General features: G+C 42.6%; 1 protein-coding gene across 16 annotated transcripts in view; it reads right to left on the reverse strand.

Moving 5' to 3' along the window:
* The window catches only part of UNC5D (unc-5 netrin receptor D), a 613,063-nt gene that overhangs the window by 40,881 nt on the left and 553,287 nt on the right, over window positions 1-18,895 (reverse strand). For all 16 annotated transcript variants that reach the window (XM_021076125.2, XM_021076135.2, XM_021076133.2 and 13 more), the window contains 2 exons: window positions 6,860-7,028; window positions 4,712-4,939 (listed from right to left, as the gene is read on the reverse strand). In XM_021076125.2, the coding sequence (XP_020931784.1) occupies window positions 4,712-4,939; window positions 6,860-7,028 (397 nt within the window). The remainder of the gene's footprint in view (window positions 1-4,711; window positions 4,940-6,859; window positions 7,029-18,895) is intronic.

The raw sequence follows: 18,895 nt of genomic DNA on the forward strand, positions 1-18,895 counted from the left end.
ATGAACTAATCATTATATTTATATACTTGTAAAGGAACAATTGGCTTCAGAGTTAGAGAAATCAACTCTTGAATACAAGCTTTAGAACACTCTCCAAATAGGATAAATTGTATTTAACACAGAATTCCCAGTTATGCCCCTTCACTTGTTGTATTCTATTCAAGGGTTGGACTGGATATCTGTTTTTTTTTTTTTTTTTTCCTTTTTTGGCTGCCTCGCACCATATAGAGTTTTCGAGCCAAAGTTCAGATCCATGCTGCAGTGCGATCTATGGTGCAGCTTGGAGAATTCCAGATCCTTCCACGGCACCAGGCGGGGAATTGAACCTGCATCTTGGTACTTGCAGAGTCACCACTGATTCCATTGCACCACAGTAGGAACCCCTGGACATCTGTATTTTTAATACTTCTCAATGAACCTGATGCCCAGCCAGGTGTAGGAATTAGTGATACAACTCTGCTGAGCTAGTTGTGAATCACTCCCACATATGCATCACTCTAAGAGTGAGGTCTAATATGCTTTTGATTTTTTTTCCTATCTGCCTCCTATATGACAAGGGCCTTTTGTTAAATCTCTGGGTCTACTGTTCAATTAGTATTTGTGTTAATTAAACTATAAAGTAGGATCTGGCCAGTTTCTTGGATATAAAATGTACCTACAGGCTGGGGTTGGTGTTTTTTTTCTCTCTCTCTGTTTCATCTTTCACATTGGGGGTTGCTAGTCATTGGGTTCTAGGAGTTGTGGCCAGGAGAAACTTGTGCTTTGTGCCTCACTGAGCCATTTATGTTGATTTAATGAGACAGGCTGCAATATTCAGGTGTGCTTCAGGGATACTAAAACAGGCAGCCTGCATTTACATATTTATGAGACAAAACTGTTTGAACTTAAACACTCACACTACACATACCCCCCCACCCCTCGAAATTATGTTGCTGTGGTGTTTTCCTTTAAATGCTTTATATGAACAATATTTTCCAAGGTTGCATTATTGATAAACATAAGAACTATATCTGGAGGAAATCCTTCGAAATTAGATTCTAAATCCACATTAATGCCAAGTAAGTAATGAGGACCAAGAAGTACTGAATAGGAGTGCTGGGAGCAACAGAAGAAAAAATTATTTGTGCTTTTTTTTTTTTTTCCCTAAGATAGGGCAAGTACTTAATTCCTTGCTTTTCTTATGTCAAGATTTGTCTGAACTCTGTGTGTGTGTGTGTGTTAGAGAGAGAGTGTAATAAAACAGGATAAAAAAAAAAAAAAACAGGTCTTAAAATGTTACAGCTTTGAAAATATATCACCATTCCTCAACCTTTGAATTCATCAAAATCAGTGATGTCAAACACACAAACATAAAATCACAGGTCTAATTACTACAGAAACACAGGAGCAGGGAGGACAAAAGTCACTGGCCCTCTCTCACCCTCAGGCAGATGGCATTTGAACTTTTTTTTTTTTAACCTATCTGAGCTGATTTAATTTTCCATAGCAATTGTTTTAGATATATTTATCAGACCAGATCTTCAAACATCTGAAACCAAATTAATTATGTCTTACCAAGGTGTAGGAGGTATTTTGATTTTGTCTGTCAAATAAATTCCTACTAGGATTCAGAGGAAACCTCCGCAGAGCAAGTTGGAAGTGAGCATAGCAGCCTTGCAGGAGGCAGAGAAGGAAGCATGACTGAAGATGTAGAATGTTGGTCTGATTTACTAAAATCCTCTAAAGGAATAAGTTTTGGTGGGGTTATTCTCTCACCCCCACCTCGTTCTAAGAGGACAGGAGAGTTGGGTTGAGAAGCTGTCCTCCTTCCAAGGATTTCCAGGGAGAGGGTGAGCTTTTAAATAGTTGGAGGGGCATCGTTTCCCAGGGAGACAGAAGTGGCATGAAAATGCAACCATGCCCTTGAACCGGGTTTCCATCTTGGCTACAAGCCCAATTCTAGTTGGGCTCATATTTATTATTTCTTTGAGTTAGGAAAGATGCACTACAGAAAATCCAGCAACTGTCACAGCTACGCTTGTCTCTGCTTCCAAATCGTGACATTTTCATTACAGTGATCATGGAGGCAAATTCCAAGGTAGGCAGTTTCTGCAGAATAAACTACATATGCCTTTTGATTAAGAAGGGAGGGTTCTATTTGAGTTACAGATGGTGAATCACCACTACCTACAAGATGTTCAGCTCACACCACCCAAGTTGGGGGTAGCTGAAATTCATGTGTGAAGTCTTTTAGAGGTTCCCAAAGTGTCCTGTTGCTCTGGCTTGCTTTTATTTTTCTTCTTTTTTTTAGCTGCATCTGCAGCATATGGACATTCCTGGGCTAGGGGTCAAATCAGAGCTGAAGCTGCAGGCCTATGTCACAGCCACAACAACACCAGATCTGAGGCATATCTGTGACCTACACCATATCTGGCAACAGAAGATCCTTAACTCAGTGAGCAAGGCCAGGGATTGAACCCACATCCTCATGGATAGTAGTCAGGTTCTTAACCCTCTGAGCCACAATGGGCACTCATGGCTTTCTTATGATGGGTTTGTAACTGTATATCATATTTCCCTTTAACTAAATACTACCAAGAAACCAGGAAAAATATAACATAGATATTTGGGATACAGAGGTGGTTTAAATAAATCTGGGTAGAGGGTCCTGAGCATATTCACTGAGCAATATAAAAATCCAGAAAGCAACTGGATTTTCTCACTTGCCTCTGCATATCCTTTCTTAAAACTCAAGAGACTAAGGCTGGGAGTAAATGCTTGTGTTCAGAAAAGCTACATGTTATGTTTTAATCTTTCTGTGGGCCAGACAAGTTATTCAACCAAGGCTGATGATCCTTGGAACCCCAGGGGGGATGCCTGGCCTTTGCTGCTCACGACAGCTGTCACATACATCCTGTCAATAACAAGTACAACCCAAGTCAACTTTAAAATTAGCTTTAAGGTGACATAATAGGTGAAGGAAAGAATCACTGGAGGTAAATAGATTCTGACAAATGGGGCCAAAGGTGTCTCTACCGGAAAACATTTCTCTACAGCAAAATTAAAGAGTTTGAAGAACTATCTCCTTATGATGAAATAAAGCTATTTGTATTCAGTTAAAAGGAGAATACTATTTTCTCTAGCACTGACTAAGAGAGGTAATATTAACCCACAGGAATGGGCCGTGGTTTGAAAAGCTGTGGCTTGAGCCTCATTTTCATGATTCTCACTGCAATTCATCTGGGAAGAGTTGAGCTGTTGGGGAATCCGGTGGCAATCAACAGGAATGAAAATACATTATCTGCCAGTCACTTCAGTAAACTCCTTGGGCAATGTTGAACTCACTGGTATATACATCAGCGGCGAGACTGTTATTCAAAGAAAATTCCAAACTGGTTGTGAGGGCCGACTTCCAAGGTAGATGCGACAAACAGATCTCCCAGTCACGCTAGTTAGCAGGGGGTTGACCCACAGGAGCCTGGAGATTGGAAATCCTCCACGGATTTTACTCAGGTTTTAAGGTCTGGATGAGTTACTGAGTTACAACTCGAGTTATCCAACTTGGGTTGTGGTACATCTTACAACTGTTTAGGATAGTAACATTAGTAATTGTTTTTTCTGATTGCTGAATGTCTGTTAGGTATTTTGTCTTAGAGAAATCCTCTTATTGGCAGCAGGGGGTCTCAAAAGCAGGCGAAAGAATTTAAAATGACAATCATAGAATGAAGTGTAATAACTGCTTACATGGAAATTCTTTATATGAAAAAGGGCCCTTGTGTGGACAGCCAGATAAGAAGAGTGCCCTTGGTAATGACCTGTGCTACATAAAAGAGAGTCAGGGATGGTTGGGGAGCATACGTTGGCACTGTGTCACCTTGACTGGCTTATGTTCAGGATTCAGGTCATTGTTTTCTATTGGTAAACATGAGTTTTCCAGCTCAGTATCTCAAAAGCTAGTTGCTGAGGAAACGTTCTGCATAATGGACTTAATGATCCAGAACTGGAGGAGCAGGGATCTGGGATGAGGCGTGTCAGGAGAGCTACGCTATTTATACATGAGCCAAGCTTACACAGGCACTTCTGCATTATCTTTACTGCTATTAATATACTTGCACTCTTTGTGGGTAGCTAATTTAAAAGGAATTGCAGATGATTAAAAGGACCCAAAATGGAAAAGAGCCTTGAATCATCACTGCCCTAGCAGCCCTCATAGTGACTAGACTGGGTGTCTGGGATATCAGGTGACTGCATCCTGATAGGTAGGATTTATTCCCAAACTACAGCCTTCAGGTGATTCGCAGCACTTTTCTTACTTCCCTGCGCACATCCAGTGTAACTCTTATTCCTGTGGTTCACTCTGTCCTCTTTTCCTCTTAAATCTCATCCATCCAAGAAAGTTCCCTATTAAACTCTTCTCCAATTCCTCTATTGCAGTTGGGTCTCTGTTTCTTGAATTCCAACTACACTTCTAGTCTGTCTCATAGCTTAGCACACAACGTTCTCTTGTGAGTTCATCTAACCCTTCTCTCTCCTTAAGTGCCAAGTACCTTGAACCCTGAGCACTGCTGGGCACACAGCAACCCAGCTCTTGTTTCAAGTTAGGCATACCCATCGAACCAGGGGTGTGGGTTCATTTTCCAGACCCTCCACAGTCGGATCTATTGATGTCGATCTTCAGGAAATGCTATGATTTTGTGACCCTTAAAAGCAGAATTACAGAGACAGGGCTGACCTGAAATGCACAAGGCGTATTGTCCACACAGTAGACCCTCAAGTTGTAATCCAGAGAGTTACAGGACATGCAGCCGAAAACTGCCACCTTGAGTTGCTTCACGGCACAGTCTGTGATTGGTTCTCCAGTGAGGGCATACGTCCCAAAGCTGTCTAGGAGCACATGGCATGCAAAGGGGTCCAAAAGGCAGTAACAGGATGTGGATTCATCCTCCACTGACATTACCTCCTGTTGGGAAAAGGTGTGTTGAGAACATGATCTAACAGTCACTTTGCAAGGACACAGCATTTTTTTCAGAATGTATTTTTTTCTTTTTACATCTGTACCTGCAGCATATGGAGGTTCCCAGGCTAAGAGTTGAATTGCAGCTGCAGCCCTACACCATAGCAACACAGGATCCAAGCTGCATCTGCGACCTGTGTTGCAGCTTGTGGCCATGCCTGATCCTTAACCCACTAAGTGATGCCAAGGATAGAACCTGCATCCTCACAAACACTATGTCGGGTTCTTAACCCACTGAGCCACAACAGGAACTCCTTTTACAGAATATTTTTATTGTCCTAATTTACTTGATGTTTAATGTTCTTCTTTTATCAAAATAACTGCCTACACCAGGAACTCAAGGAATGGTTATATTCAGTGTGTTAGAATTCAATTTAGTACATTACAACAAACATCACTTTCAAACTTCTCCAATTTTTGGTTAAGTAGTGCAATGCCAAATTAAAAAAAGCCTCAAACATTAACATCAATGAGCAAACTTCTGTTTGTATAAAGGTGTCTTTCTGAAAACCTCTTCCAATATCCTTAAGGTAATATTTATATTCTTGCAAATATGTTATCCCCTTTCATTCCATCAAAATCATTTACGAGGGAACATTAAATAAATGGTCTGGATACGATGTATCAGAATATTTTACCCTCCCTGATAAGAACTTAAGTATGGGTGACTGGTTTGGTAGAGCATAAATATAACACTATCTGGATTTAAAAGATTGTAAATGCTGGGAAGAAAAATTAAAGTGGTAAAAAATCAAGGCAAAGTAACACGTAATAGAAAAGAGACCCAAACCCAGCCCCTTTATGAAACCCCATGGAACTTTATACCCCAGGAAATCTGCCTGCAGTTGTATCAGGACTAAATACATACCAGAATTCATTATCAACAAAGAATAGAGACTCGTTTTAAGACACTGCTGGGCAGGGTAAATGTAATCCATGGAAGCTACTGGGAATTTTCTTCTCCTAAAGAAACATGATTTTTCTTTTACTTCTTTTGCCTGAGGCACCTCCTGGGAGGTAAGATCCCAGGGCTTGCAGGAACAGGTCATTGTGTTCCAACAAGATAACTCACCTGCTTTCTTGCAAACTGACCTCACACAGACATCAAAGGAATCCCTATCAGGCAGATAAATCAGAGGTTTCACTTAAAATAGTAATTCCCCTGCAATCTTTCTTGGCTATGACTCTCTCTCTCCCTGGTCCTTACTTTCCTCTTGTGGACTCTCGTTTTGTCTTTTATTTTCTTCTGTACTAGTTCTCTTACATGTACTCCTATACACAGGGAAAGACAATCAGCATGCCTTTCAATGCATTCATTAATTCATCAGCATCTATTTCGCACCCACTGTGTTCCTGAATGCTTAAACACAGATTCTTATAATCCCTGTGATGGCAAAAAGAGAATTTTTTTTTTTTATGAGTACAGCTTTCTTGTCCCCCCACAACACACACCCCTTCTTCCTAAGCCCACAGGGACCACAGAGGGAAGTCAATGCAGACAGAGGCCTGGTCTGGGAACAAAGGCAGGAGTTTAAGCCCCAAAAGCAGGTGCACAAGTCTATACCTCTGTGAGGGTAGTTGTAACTGTATTCCAAAACCTAATGGAAAAGCTCTGTATCCTCTCTGGCCTCTTTATTCCATTCTCTCTCTGTCTTTCCCTCCCTGCCCCTTGCCCCCCGCCACACGCTCAAAGCACTAGCCAATACCTGTAGGATGTTACAAAACACATGCCACCAAATGCCTAAAAAACAAGCAAATACTCACAAATGCCACAGCTGACTTGTCAAGAGCAAGTAAGTTAAATCTATTCCAAAAGTGGAAACCAAAACCCATTCCTTAAACAAACAAACAAGACTAGCTTCTCACCTCCCACTTGCCCTGCTGGGTCCTCTTCTTTAAGTGGATATTCCAGTGCTCAGAGCTGACATCCGCACAGTGTGGTATGGTCAGGGCAAAGGGAGTGGTGACAATCATGTCTGGGGGACCACAGGTGACTTCCGGACTCAGGAGCACCTCGGATCCATCGGACTGGAGGCTATAAGGTGGGGAAAGGATAAGAGAGAGATGCTGTAAAGGAGGGGGCATATATGAATGAGAATTTAGTTACAAGCTTAGCAAAACCCTCCTGGGGAATATCACCCCCCCGCGCAGGGAAGGGCTGATCTGGACCACAGCCTTCGCCATCAATCCTGAAACACTCAAGGACACAGAATGAGGTTAAGCCTAGATTTCAAATTTAGGTCTTGAAAAAACAAAATGACAGTTGCTTCTTCAGACATACAGGGCAGAATAGGAGAAAGCAAAGACATGGCTGGCGTGTCACTCACCAGCTGCTGAATCCTTATTCTCCTTGATGAAATTATCAATGACAAAGCCAAGAAGTTCATAGAAATGACTGTGCTAGTAGTCTTAGAGTCTACAAATAGATCCAATGATAGTAAGCAATAAAACAAATTATTACATTTCCAATATACCCGGATTGAGTATGTGTCTTCTAGTTTTGAAAACATTTATTTTCAGCCAATTCACAAATCCACAGGTTATCTAGCGATATAGCCCAGCAGACAGTCATCAACTGCATAATCAAATACATAAATATCTATCATTCATCTCTTTCCTATTTTAGAGCTGAATTTAAAATCATTCTACCCAAACCCCGTGTTCAGATTTTTCTGTATTGTGAATAATTTACAACAGGAATGCAGAGCCACGAAACAGATCAGGGAAACTCAACTAAAGGGAAATAGTACCACCTTACTGGATGCCACCCTCTTCCATTTTTGTCTCTTTTGTTTTTAACCTGTGCTCTCAAACAGGAAGATGGGGTAATTTATGAAACAGCAATCAATGAGAATCCAGAAGTCTATTCATTTTTCCCAACTGCTTATGTGTTTTTGAACAGGCTAGTTGATTTTTTTCCCCTGTATTTGCAGGGGAATATTTGTAAGTAATGATACAGAATCCAGTTAACAAAGCAATTTAGGACTTTTGGATGAACAGGGCTACCAGAGAACAAGGAGTGGTGGTCGTACATAAGCTTTCTCTCCTCTCACTTGCGAAGGACATTTAAGTATGTCATCCCTGGTCAAAAAAGCATCTCTTTGATCAGGATGAAATTAGTACTAAAAGATACTCTCTTTTGGAGTTCCTGTTGTGAGTCAGTGGAAATGAATCTGACTAGTATCCATGAGGATGTGGGTTTGATCCCTGGCCTCACTCATTGGTTAAGGATCCAGCATTGCCATGAGCTGTGGTGTAGGTGGCAGATGCAACTTGGATCCCGAGTTGCTGTGATTATGGCGTAGGCTGGCAGGGGCAGCTCCAATTCGACTCATAGCCTGGGACCTTTCATATGCCTCGTGTGTGCCCCTAAAAAAAAGAAGAGATACTCCTTCTTCTCAGATACTGTATTTAAACAAACCCAGAGTTCCCCTTGTGGCACAGTGGAAACGAATCCAACTAGGAACCATGAGGTTGCAGGTTTGATCCCTGGCCTCCCTCAGTGGGTTAAGGATCTGTCATTGCCTTGAGCTGTGGTGTAGATCAAAAACGCAGCTCGAATCTGGCGTTGCTGTGGCTGTGGCATAAGCCGGTGGCTACAGCTCCAATTAGGCCCCTAGCCTGGGAACCTCAATATGCCATGGGTGCGGCCCTAAAGAGCCCCCCCCAAAAAAAAAAAACAAAACAAAACAAAAAAAAAACCCAAACAAATGGTTTTTCTACCTGGAACACATAATTAGTTTCTGAATTGCTTTTGTTGACATTGCTTGTTCTCAAGTTGGTCATGGCCACACTCTGGCTCATTACCTCTAATTTGCTCCTGCAGGAAAAGTCAAGGCATATAGGCGCAAAGGAGCAGCTTCTATCTGCTATACCTAAAACAGGCTCACACAACATCACACAGTCTTCCTCCCTCCCTCCCCAAGAAGCACTGGAGATGCCTCCCAAAATTCAGCCTCCCATGGAGCAACCACACCCCAGAGTTAACAATTCTTTCTGCACAGGCCGAGCATAGACTGAACTGAAAACTGGTCTTTTAAGCACATATATCCCTACGCAGGGCAGGCAAGTCAGGGGGCTGGGTTTGGAAAATCCTGCGTTAGCAATGGCAAAGGCTCTATGCACAGCCCAGAACAACGTACTTGAGGCTGGGAAAAAACTGTGCAATTCCAGTGTGAGCTTTAACCAGCACAAAGTGGCAGCCGGCACGTGGATGCCTGCCAGCAGCTGTTAGAGAGGGTGAAGCACTTCCTGCGTAATTGTCGCCTTCCTTCACCCCGGAAGGGATAGCAGGGGTGCGCGTGAGTGACCGATGACAAGCTCTCCTAAAAGAACTATTTAATTGCTCTCAGAGAATCATCCCCTTGCTGAACATATTGTTCAAACATATGGGGATTGGGGGAATTATTTAATGCCAAATGAACTGAAGGCGGCTAATTAGATGAACTCTCTCACACCCATTGTGAATAGCAAGGCTCCTTTCAGGAATAATTCAAACACCATTAAGAGTCTGAGACGGTGTACACACAGGAACTCAGGCGGGGGCTGGGAAGGGACTTGACGTTAAGCGGGTGTTGGTTCCATAAGCACCAAGGAAGTAAATGAAGACTCATCCCTAATCCTCCTATGGTGAAGCATTGTAGGTCTCTCTCCGGTGAAAGAACAAAATTTAATTTTTCCCTTTTTGCTCCCCCCATGATTAAAAATTTGCCCTTTTCTGCGACCTTCTATCTGTGGTGATCAGGGAGGTTTACAAATATTCATTAAAGTTCTCCACATGCCTGTGTGGGCAGGTGTTGACAACATAAGGTCACAGAGAAGCTGATCAAAGGGATGGCAGTCAAATCACCCCATATTTCTGAATTCCAGGCTCCTGCTTCCTATGACTAGATGTACTTTCTCTGTTACCACTGGGCCATGGCTGGTCCAATCGCTGCCTCTTGTGACACCCCAAAGTAAAGATGGAGAAAAAGAATGCAGTTCATGCATAGTCATGGATACAGATCTAAGATATCTGGGGACAAAAGGGCTAAGACAGAAGCCTTTAACTGCACAAAAACAATGAAGTCTTGTAAGGGAAGCATGGATGGCATTTAGTTTGCCCACATTATATAAAATATGCCAAAGGAGGAGTTCCATTGTGGCTCAGCAGGTTAAGAACCCAACTAGTATCCATGAGGATGGGGGTTCTATCCCTGGCCTCGCTCAGCGGGTTAAGGATCTAGCATTGCCACAAGCTTGAGTGGAGGTAGCAGATGTGGCTTGGATCCCCCATTGCCATGGCTGTGGCATTGGCCAGATGGCTACAGCTCTGATTTGACTCCTGGCTGGGGAACTTTTATATGCTTTGGGCGTAACCCTAAAAAGACAAAAAAAAAAAAAATATGTATATATATGTCAAGGAAGTACTCACACTCTTGCTAGGGGTAAAAACATTTTTCTAAAATTGCTGTGAGCTAATAATAACTAATAACCACGGTGATTTCAGGACCACAATGTGAACAACTTCAGTGCATCACAACCCCTAGTGTAGGAAAAGTCTAGTTGTGTGGGACTTCTGCTATTTAACTTTTTCATTGCATTCATTCCCCTCCACTTTTCTCCATAAATATGCTGCACGTGTTTATGAATACTTATGGATATAAAAAGATGAGTCATTTAAGAGCCAGGTCTGTGTAAGCAGGTGGCTTGTGGAGCAACTGTAGGAAAGCCTGGTTGTGAATTCAAATTTCTGTTCTCACGGTGCAGCTGGGAATTCCGGAGAAAATTCTGCCACCTTGGCAGCTTTCATGCCCCCAACCCCAAACTAAAGAGGTATAGTAAGAGGGGGGTTCTGATAAAGGGCAACTTGTTTGGGAATCTGACAAGACAGAAAGCCCCATATGACGAACCCATGTTTCATTACTATCAAGGGAAATCAAAAGTAGAAGAGTACCCACGGAGAATAGGGGAAGTGGATGAAAGGAACATTCTTGTGTCCTCACTGTGCGCTTCATGGCATCGTCTCTGATAACACACCCCTTGTCTGTCTGACCTGCTCTGTGTCATGAAAGTCAGACAGCGTGGCAGGAGGGAAAGCCTTTCGGAGCCTCACTCGCCTCCCCTGCAGTATAACACCTATTTTGAAATTGTGGAGTTAAAAGAAGTCAAGCCTACAAAGCACCTACTGTGTGCTCAAGGCATGAAGATTGGGCTTCCCAACCTTCCTCTCACCTCTCCTGCCTTTTCATGAGTCTTATTTCTACAGCAACTGTGTTTCTGAGATGGCTGCTGTATTGAATACATTGTCATTAGCTCAATACAGGCTGTAACAGAATTTCCAGTGCCTGAGAGATGTGTACTATGGGAATTTAAGGCTCCTTGATATTGCTTTCATGCTTACCTACCACGTCTGTCCTCAACTCAGCAACCATAGGAATCCCACTAAAACTGCCAACATCTTCCCGCCTCAAGCAATTGCAGTTGCTTTTGCTGCTCTGGAATTTTCCTCCACAGGTCCCCATGACTATCTCCTCCATCCCTTCAGACCTTTGCTCCAAAGACACCTACTAATGAGGCATCTCCTAACTATGCCTGTGGGATGTAATGGCGACATTCCCTTTTGAATCTTGACTTTCCTTTTTCTTTTCTTAAAATCTTATTATTTTGGTTATGGCTGCACCCCAGGCATATGGAAGTTGCCAAAGCTGATCTTGACATTACTTTTTTTTTTTTCTAATCTTATTATTATTTTTTTTTTTTTTGGTCATGGCTGCACCTGAGGCATGTGGAAGTTCACAGGCTACTTACTGAATCCAAGCTACCCCTGCAAACTACAACAAAGTTTTGGCAAAGACAGATCCTTGACCCACTGTGTAGGGCCAGGGGATTGAACCTATGCCTCCGTGGTAACCCGAGCCTCTATAGTCAGATTCTTAACTAGTTAACTCCACTTGGCTTTTCTTTTACTTCACCCTTACAGCCTCTAATGCACTGTTCTGTTTTCTTGTTTATTTTTGTCTCCCACAAACTAAAATGTAAGCTCTAAGAGACCAGTGATTTTTTTTTGTTTTGTTCAATGTTGTACCCACAGTCCCTAATATATGCCAGTTGTGAGCACTCAAAAATATTTGTTGAAGAAAGCATAGGAGGAAGTGGCTTCCACTGATCAAATCTGGAACATTTTGAGAATTGGAGTGAATAATGGTAGTGAAGGATTATAACCCATTGAATAACCTAAGAACCCATGAAAGATACAGATATAAATGAATGAATGGGAAGGGAAAACTTCCATACAATAGAAAGTCAATCAATAAATGTAGAAAGTCAGAGTTCCCATAATGGCTCAGTGGTTAATGAACCCGACTAGTATCCATGAGGAGTCAGGGTTCCATCCCTGGTCTTGCTCAGTGGGTTAAGGATCCGGCGTTGCCGTGAGTTGTGGTGTAGGTCACAGCCTCAGCTTGGATCCCACATTTCTGTGGCTGTGGTGTAGGCTGGCAGCTACAGCTCTGGTTCGACCCCTACCTGAGAACCTCCGTATGCTGCAGGTGTGGCCCTAAAAAGATAAAACACACACACACTCTCTCTCTCTCTCTCTCTCTATATATATATATATATATATAGTCATCCTTTAACAACCACCCTTATTAATAATGGACTCAGTTGAGAATTATGAATGGGATGCTTATCTACTGGGGAAATTTTTAAGTATAATAAGGAACTGTTTCAGAGTATCTTCCCATAAGGTACTTATTCGTTACAAAGGGTAAACATTACTTTAGGTTTGAGAACCTTGGCAGAAACCACCTAATCCAAGTTATCAAAGTTAATGTTGCCAGCAATGGGGTGAATTTTCAGAACAGACTTCTTGATAGGAAAGTGAAAAGAACTGAGCATCACTTGGGTAACATTCCTGCCAGTAATACATAACCTGAATTGTAAGGACATATCAGACAAATATCAGCCCAAATTAAGGGACATTCTGCAAAAGAGCTCACCTATACTCTTAAAAATGGTCAATGTTATGAATTAGAGACAGACTCAGGAACTGCTCCAGATTAAGAGAGACCAGGAGTTCCCACCGTGGTGCAATGGGTTAAGAATCCGACTGCAGTGGCTTGGGTCACTGCAGAGGTACTTGCAGGTTCGAGCCCAGCACAGCACAGTGGGTTATAGGATCCATTATTGCCGCAGCTGTGGCTTAGATTCACTCCCTGGCCTAGGAACATCTATATGCTCTGGGTGCAGCCATAAAAAATAAATAAAAAAAGAGAACAAAGGTGCATGATGCCAGAATATAGTTGAATGGACCTGGATTTTCATTTGTCAAAGAGTATTATTCGGATAACAGGTAATATATAAAGTCTGAGGAGTGGATGACAGTATTGAATCAATGGTAAATTCCTGAATTTGATAATTGTGTGGTGGAAACGTAAAAATTTGTGTTTAGGATGTACACACTGCAGTATCCAGAGGCAAGGGAACATGCTATTCACAATAGTTAAAATCTATGTACATATGTGTATTTTATTTGTGTGTATATATACATATTGTGTGTATGTACATATACATACACACACATAAACATAGACTCATACATATATGGAGAAGGCAAAACAGTAAACACAGTAAAATGTTAGCATTTGTGAATGTGGGTGTGGGATAGCTGGGAACTCTTTATACAGTTGACCCTTGAAGCCAGCACATATTTAGGGGCACCAACACTCTGTGCAACCAAAAACCCATGCATGACCTAGAGCCGTCCTTCTGTAAATGTGGTTCCACATCCCTGGATTCAACCAACCACAGTCTGTGCTGTATGGCAGCATTTACTATTGAAAAGCAAAACTGCCCAATTCAAACCCAGGTTGTTTAGGAGTCACCTGTACTATGCTTGCAATGTTTCCTTAAATTTGAAATTTTGCCAAAACACTACCAAAATTCTTTTTTTTTTTAATTAATTTATTTTTTTATTTTCCCACTGTACAGCAAGGGGGTCAGGTTTTCCTTACATGTATACATTACAATTACAGTTTTTCCCCCACCCTTTCTTCTGTTGCAACATGAGTATCTAGACATAGTTCTCAATGCTATTCAGCAGGATCTCCTTGTAAATCTATTCTAATTCTGAATGAAGGGAGAGAGGCACCCCCCGGGGTGGCGGGGGTGGGGGAGAGTCTGTTCAGCATTTTGATAGTGAAATCAGCAGGGTACAGTGTGTGATGCAGGATCTGTACTTGGTGGTGGTGAGGTCATGGTCCAAATCTCACCATGTCAGTGACTCACATTTTGCAGAGCCCATCTGCATACCAAGGCTGGCAGAAGGTCACACTGAAGGTCGGCTACAAGGCAGCAAGTGCTCACTGCAGCAGGTCTGGAGCTGCGTGCTTTGTACCTTCTGCTCTCATATCCTTTTTCTTTCTTTTTCTGCTCTTTAGGGCCACACCTGCAGCATATGGAAGTTCGAGCTACAGCTAACGGCCTACACCACAGCAACAGGGGATCCGAGCCGCATCTGTGACCTACACCACAGTTCACGGCAATGCCAGATCCTTAACCCACTGAGTGAGGACAGGGATCGAACCCACATCCTCATGGAACCTAGCTGGGTTCATTAACCATTGAGCCATGAAGGGAACTCCCTGCTCTCGTATCTCTTGACCTGATTTTAGACTTGCAGCATGTCCGTCTCTCCACCAGCTCTGTATTTCAAGATGAGATTTTCATTGTTGTTGTTGTCCGCCATGCTGTGCTTTGTCATTATTGTACCCCCACCCTTTCCTCCTTCTGGTCTAGATTATAGATTAATGTAGGTTTGATCACCTTTTACCCAGAGTATCACTCAGGAATGCAGGCAGGAGAGTAATGATAGTTTTACTATGCCAGACCCTGGGTCGATACATAATTAAATCATATTTTAATGGAATAGACATAAAAGGCAGATAGATGGAAGCTGTACTTAGTTTTAACATTAGAGCTCTGAAAACAAGGCAGCTCCAGCCTCCTCCAGTTTTTTATCCCAGATGCCACATAGTTTTAACTATCATTATTGTCTTTTTCTCTTTTCATTGAAACCCTCACATTTTGACCTGGAGCAGCTAACATTGCTGTGAATAAAAACCACAGTTTGGGGTTTATTATGTCCCTTGTCTTAACTCCAGTCAGATACCTGTCTCACAGCAGCTCTGACCAAACTTTTGAGATCATTCCCAGGAAAAGACATCACAGAAGCTCCTGGAAAGATGGGCCCTTTCAAGGCAGCATGGCTCATTAGTCAATCCCAAGAGCATCACTAGGTCTCCTGAGGGCTTTGACTCTGGTACCTTCTAGGTATGATTTAAGAAAATAGACTTCTGGAGAGGAAGAAGATGGGGTCAGGAGCTGAAGAGAGGAAAAAGAAGTTGAACAAAATCTTTTTATCACAAAAGATACCTCTTTCAGACTTAAGGCGGCTCTAAGACCGGTTCTGAACTCCTTGGGCAGCTGCTTTAAAACTACATTCCTGCACACCAGTCATGAGGATTCTGAGTCAGCATGCCTGAGACGGGGGCCAGGAATTTAAGCTTTTCTCTTTTTTTTCTTTTCTTTCTTTTTTAAGGGCCACACTTTTGGCACATGGAGGCTCCCAGGCTAGGGGTTTGAATTGGATCAGAGCTACAGCTGCTGGCCTACACCACAGCCACAGCAACGCTGGATTCTTAACCCACTGAGCGAGGCTAGGGATCAAACCCATGTCCTCATGGATACTAGTCAGGTTTGTTCATCACTGAGCCACAACAAGAACTCTGGAATTTGAGCTTTTCACATGCCTTCCTCATGTGCAAGTTGGCCCTGGCACTCCTGTTTGAGAAAAGTTATATGGTTCTTTTTTTTTTTAATTTTATTTTTTACCTTTTTTCCCCCCATATCATTGTCGATAATATTCTAACCCAAGAGAGTGGACATGGTTTCATGTGCTATACAGTAGGACCCCACTGCTTATCCATTCCAAATGTAATAGTTTGTATCTATCAACCCCCAACTCCTCATCCATCCCACTCCCTCCATGCCCAGGCAACCACCAGTCTGCTCTCCTTGTCTGTGATCTGTTTCTGTTTTGTAGATGGGATCATCTGTGCCCTATTTTAGATCCCACATATAAGTGATGTCATATAGTATTTATATTTATCTTTCTGATTTACTTCACTTAGTATGAGAATCTCTAGCTGCATCCATGTTGCTGTAAATGGCATAATTTTGTCCTTTTTATGGCTGAGTAGTAGTCCATTGTGTATCTGTATGACATCTTCTTAATCCATTCACCTGTCAATGAACATTTAGGTTGTTTCTGTATCTTGGGTATTGTGAATAATGCTGTGATGAACATAGGGCTGCCTATAACTTTGTGAATGAATGTTAGAAGTTGTGTGGTTCCTGAGAAAATATTTGAAGCAGTGTGTCATGCAGTAGGGGCTGGGTAGTCTGTCAGGTGTAGGTTGGGCAGGCTTCTGAAATGGAATACAGATGCTGGTCAAGTTGAAGTGCTCACTACTAAGGCTTTGGATGCTGCCACTGTAGCTGCAAATATAATTGCAAAGGGACTGTTCCGACATCCCCTTTCTCTCAGTAGCACGTGTTTTAATAAGGAAGAATGTCAGGTTGGGGGCTCAATGAGCAGTAACTGGAAATAATGTTATAGCTCTGCAAGTCATTACATGCCATTAGTTGGGGCGGGAGAGGAGCAGTCAGAACAGTGGATTATAAGAAGCAACAAGCAGTTTACTGAGGACAGAAGCATATGGCTCTACTATTAAAGGGTTTAAAGATCTATGTCACCCACATGTTATTATCTGAAATAGGATCACGGGAAAGGAGTTGGCGCAGGGGGCTGGGGCAGGAGGGCAATCATATACATGCTGGAATGAGGATTTGACTTTGCTGAAATTTGAGCAACACCACGCTGAGAGATTAAACTGTTTGCATATGTTAAGCGGCTTGCGTTTACACACACATTCATAGGATGTTTACCAATTAATATACTAAAGGAATCACAAATCATGTGTAAATCACCAGTTCCTAGACACAATTTAAACCTCATCTTTCATGCAGTGTTGGCGTTTAGCTTTGTTTACTAGGAGAAGTGGAATAATGATGGCTCACAGAGAGAGCTTTAAAGTGAAAGATAGGGACAGGAGAAGAGTGGATCTAGGCAGTGTGCTGCTATGACAGGTTTTATTATCTGCTAAGTTGTTTACTCATTTCCATTTTGAATGGGGAAGACAGCCTTCCCTTGAGGAACCGGAGTATTATTTCATAGGATCATTTCATGTGCAAGGCTGGGAAAGGACCCCAGAATAAATAAGCCCAAAGCCATCACTGTTCAGATGAGGGAACAGAAGGGCGTGGGCATGGGTGGAGGGACATGGCCAAAGTCACACCCACTGTGATGGAGCTGAGATTAGAAATCCCTGTCCTCTCAGTGGCATTGGTCCTGGGATGTGGGGGAGGGGTAGACAGGCAAGGGAAGAGACTGATATTCCCTGGGACATGTTCTCCAAACCTGGAACGTGTCGGGGGTAATGAGAGTTGCTATGGTATTCAGAGACCCTGGAGAGAGCCTTAGGAAAGCAGAGCCTTCAGGTACAGAGGCTTGTGTTGGTGTCCTGTTACTGCTGTTCATTAGATGTCCTGGCTTAATCTAGCATACATGCATGTCACAGTTCTTAGGTGGAGGTCTCATGGAGCTAAGATGCAGGTGTCAGCAGGGCTGTGTTGTGTCTCAAGGCTCTAGAAGAGAATCCATTTCCTTGCCTCTTCCATCTTCTAGAGGCTGCCTGCATTCCCTCACTGGAAACCCCTTCTTTCATCTCTGAGCAGTGTCATAACATCCTAAAATCACCATGTCTGACTCTGATACTCCTGCCTTCCTTTCATCAGGATCCTGCTGTGGGCCCACCTGTGTAATCCAGGATATGCTCTCCTTCTCAAGGTCCTTAACCTTAACCATATCTGCCAAATCCCTTTTGCCATGCAAGTAACACATTAACGGGCTCTGGGGATTAGAATGTGGACATCTTTAGGGTGCCATTCTTCTGTCTACCACTGGGATTTTCGTAGCTTGTTCTTTTCTTTTCTTTTTTTTTTTAATTTTATGGCCTCACTTGAGGCATATGGAAGTTCCCGGACTAGGGGTCGAGCTGTAGCTGCCGGCCTGTGCCTACAACCCACTACATTGGGTTCTTAACCTGCTGAGCCACAATGGGAACTCCTTGTTCACTTTAAAGTTAAAACCTTGAGACCCCTCTGCTGCTGCCTCCTGACCCACCACTGTATCCCAGACACTGCACATTGGTTGAGGTGTCAGTTGACCTCTGGGTTATCTTCATGCTTCAGCTGCAGAAGTTCATCTGCCGAGGGAATTCCCTCTCTGCGTATAACTTTACGGTTTGTCTTAAAGATGGTAACCAAGGGAATGATCATTCAGGTTTTCAAAGGGTTGGTCTTAGGAAACATGGAGGGCATTCTCAGCGTGGGTTGGTGTTGTCTCCTGCTATTTTTATTAGCCTATAACTAAGTGAAGTGGAAAGGATGATATATATTAAATATCTTAATAGGACAGGTTATTTCCACTTCCAGCATGGGCAATAAAAGCGATGGCACATACAAATAAAAATAATTATAGTATGTGCTGTTCCTTTACAATGTGTAATCAAACTCATGGACCAATGACTTTCCTCTTATTGAATTAAGGTGCCCCTTCCATTCACATCTATTAACCACATTCACAAACCATTGTTATCTTGTCAATGGCATCTTTAATTAAAGCCTCCTCTGGACCACTCTAATCACTTCACATTGTGAGCTCACACAGGCTTCCAAGGTACCCTGATTAAAATGATGGCAATTTTTATTTATTTGTGGACCCAGGGGGTGTGAGGTGGA

Source organism: Sus scrofa, chromosome 15, assembly GCF_054392235.1.
Source record: "Sus scrofa isolate SSC_HxYL_T2T_F1_AM1 chromosome 15, Sscrofa_HxYL_maternal_Yorkshire_Landrace_v2.0, whole genome shotgun sequence".
NCBI lineage: Eukaryota > Metazoa > Chordata > Mammalia > Artiodactyla > Suidae > Sus > Sus scrofa.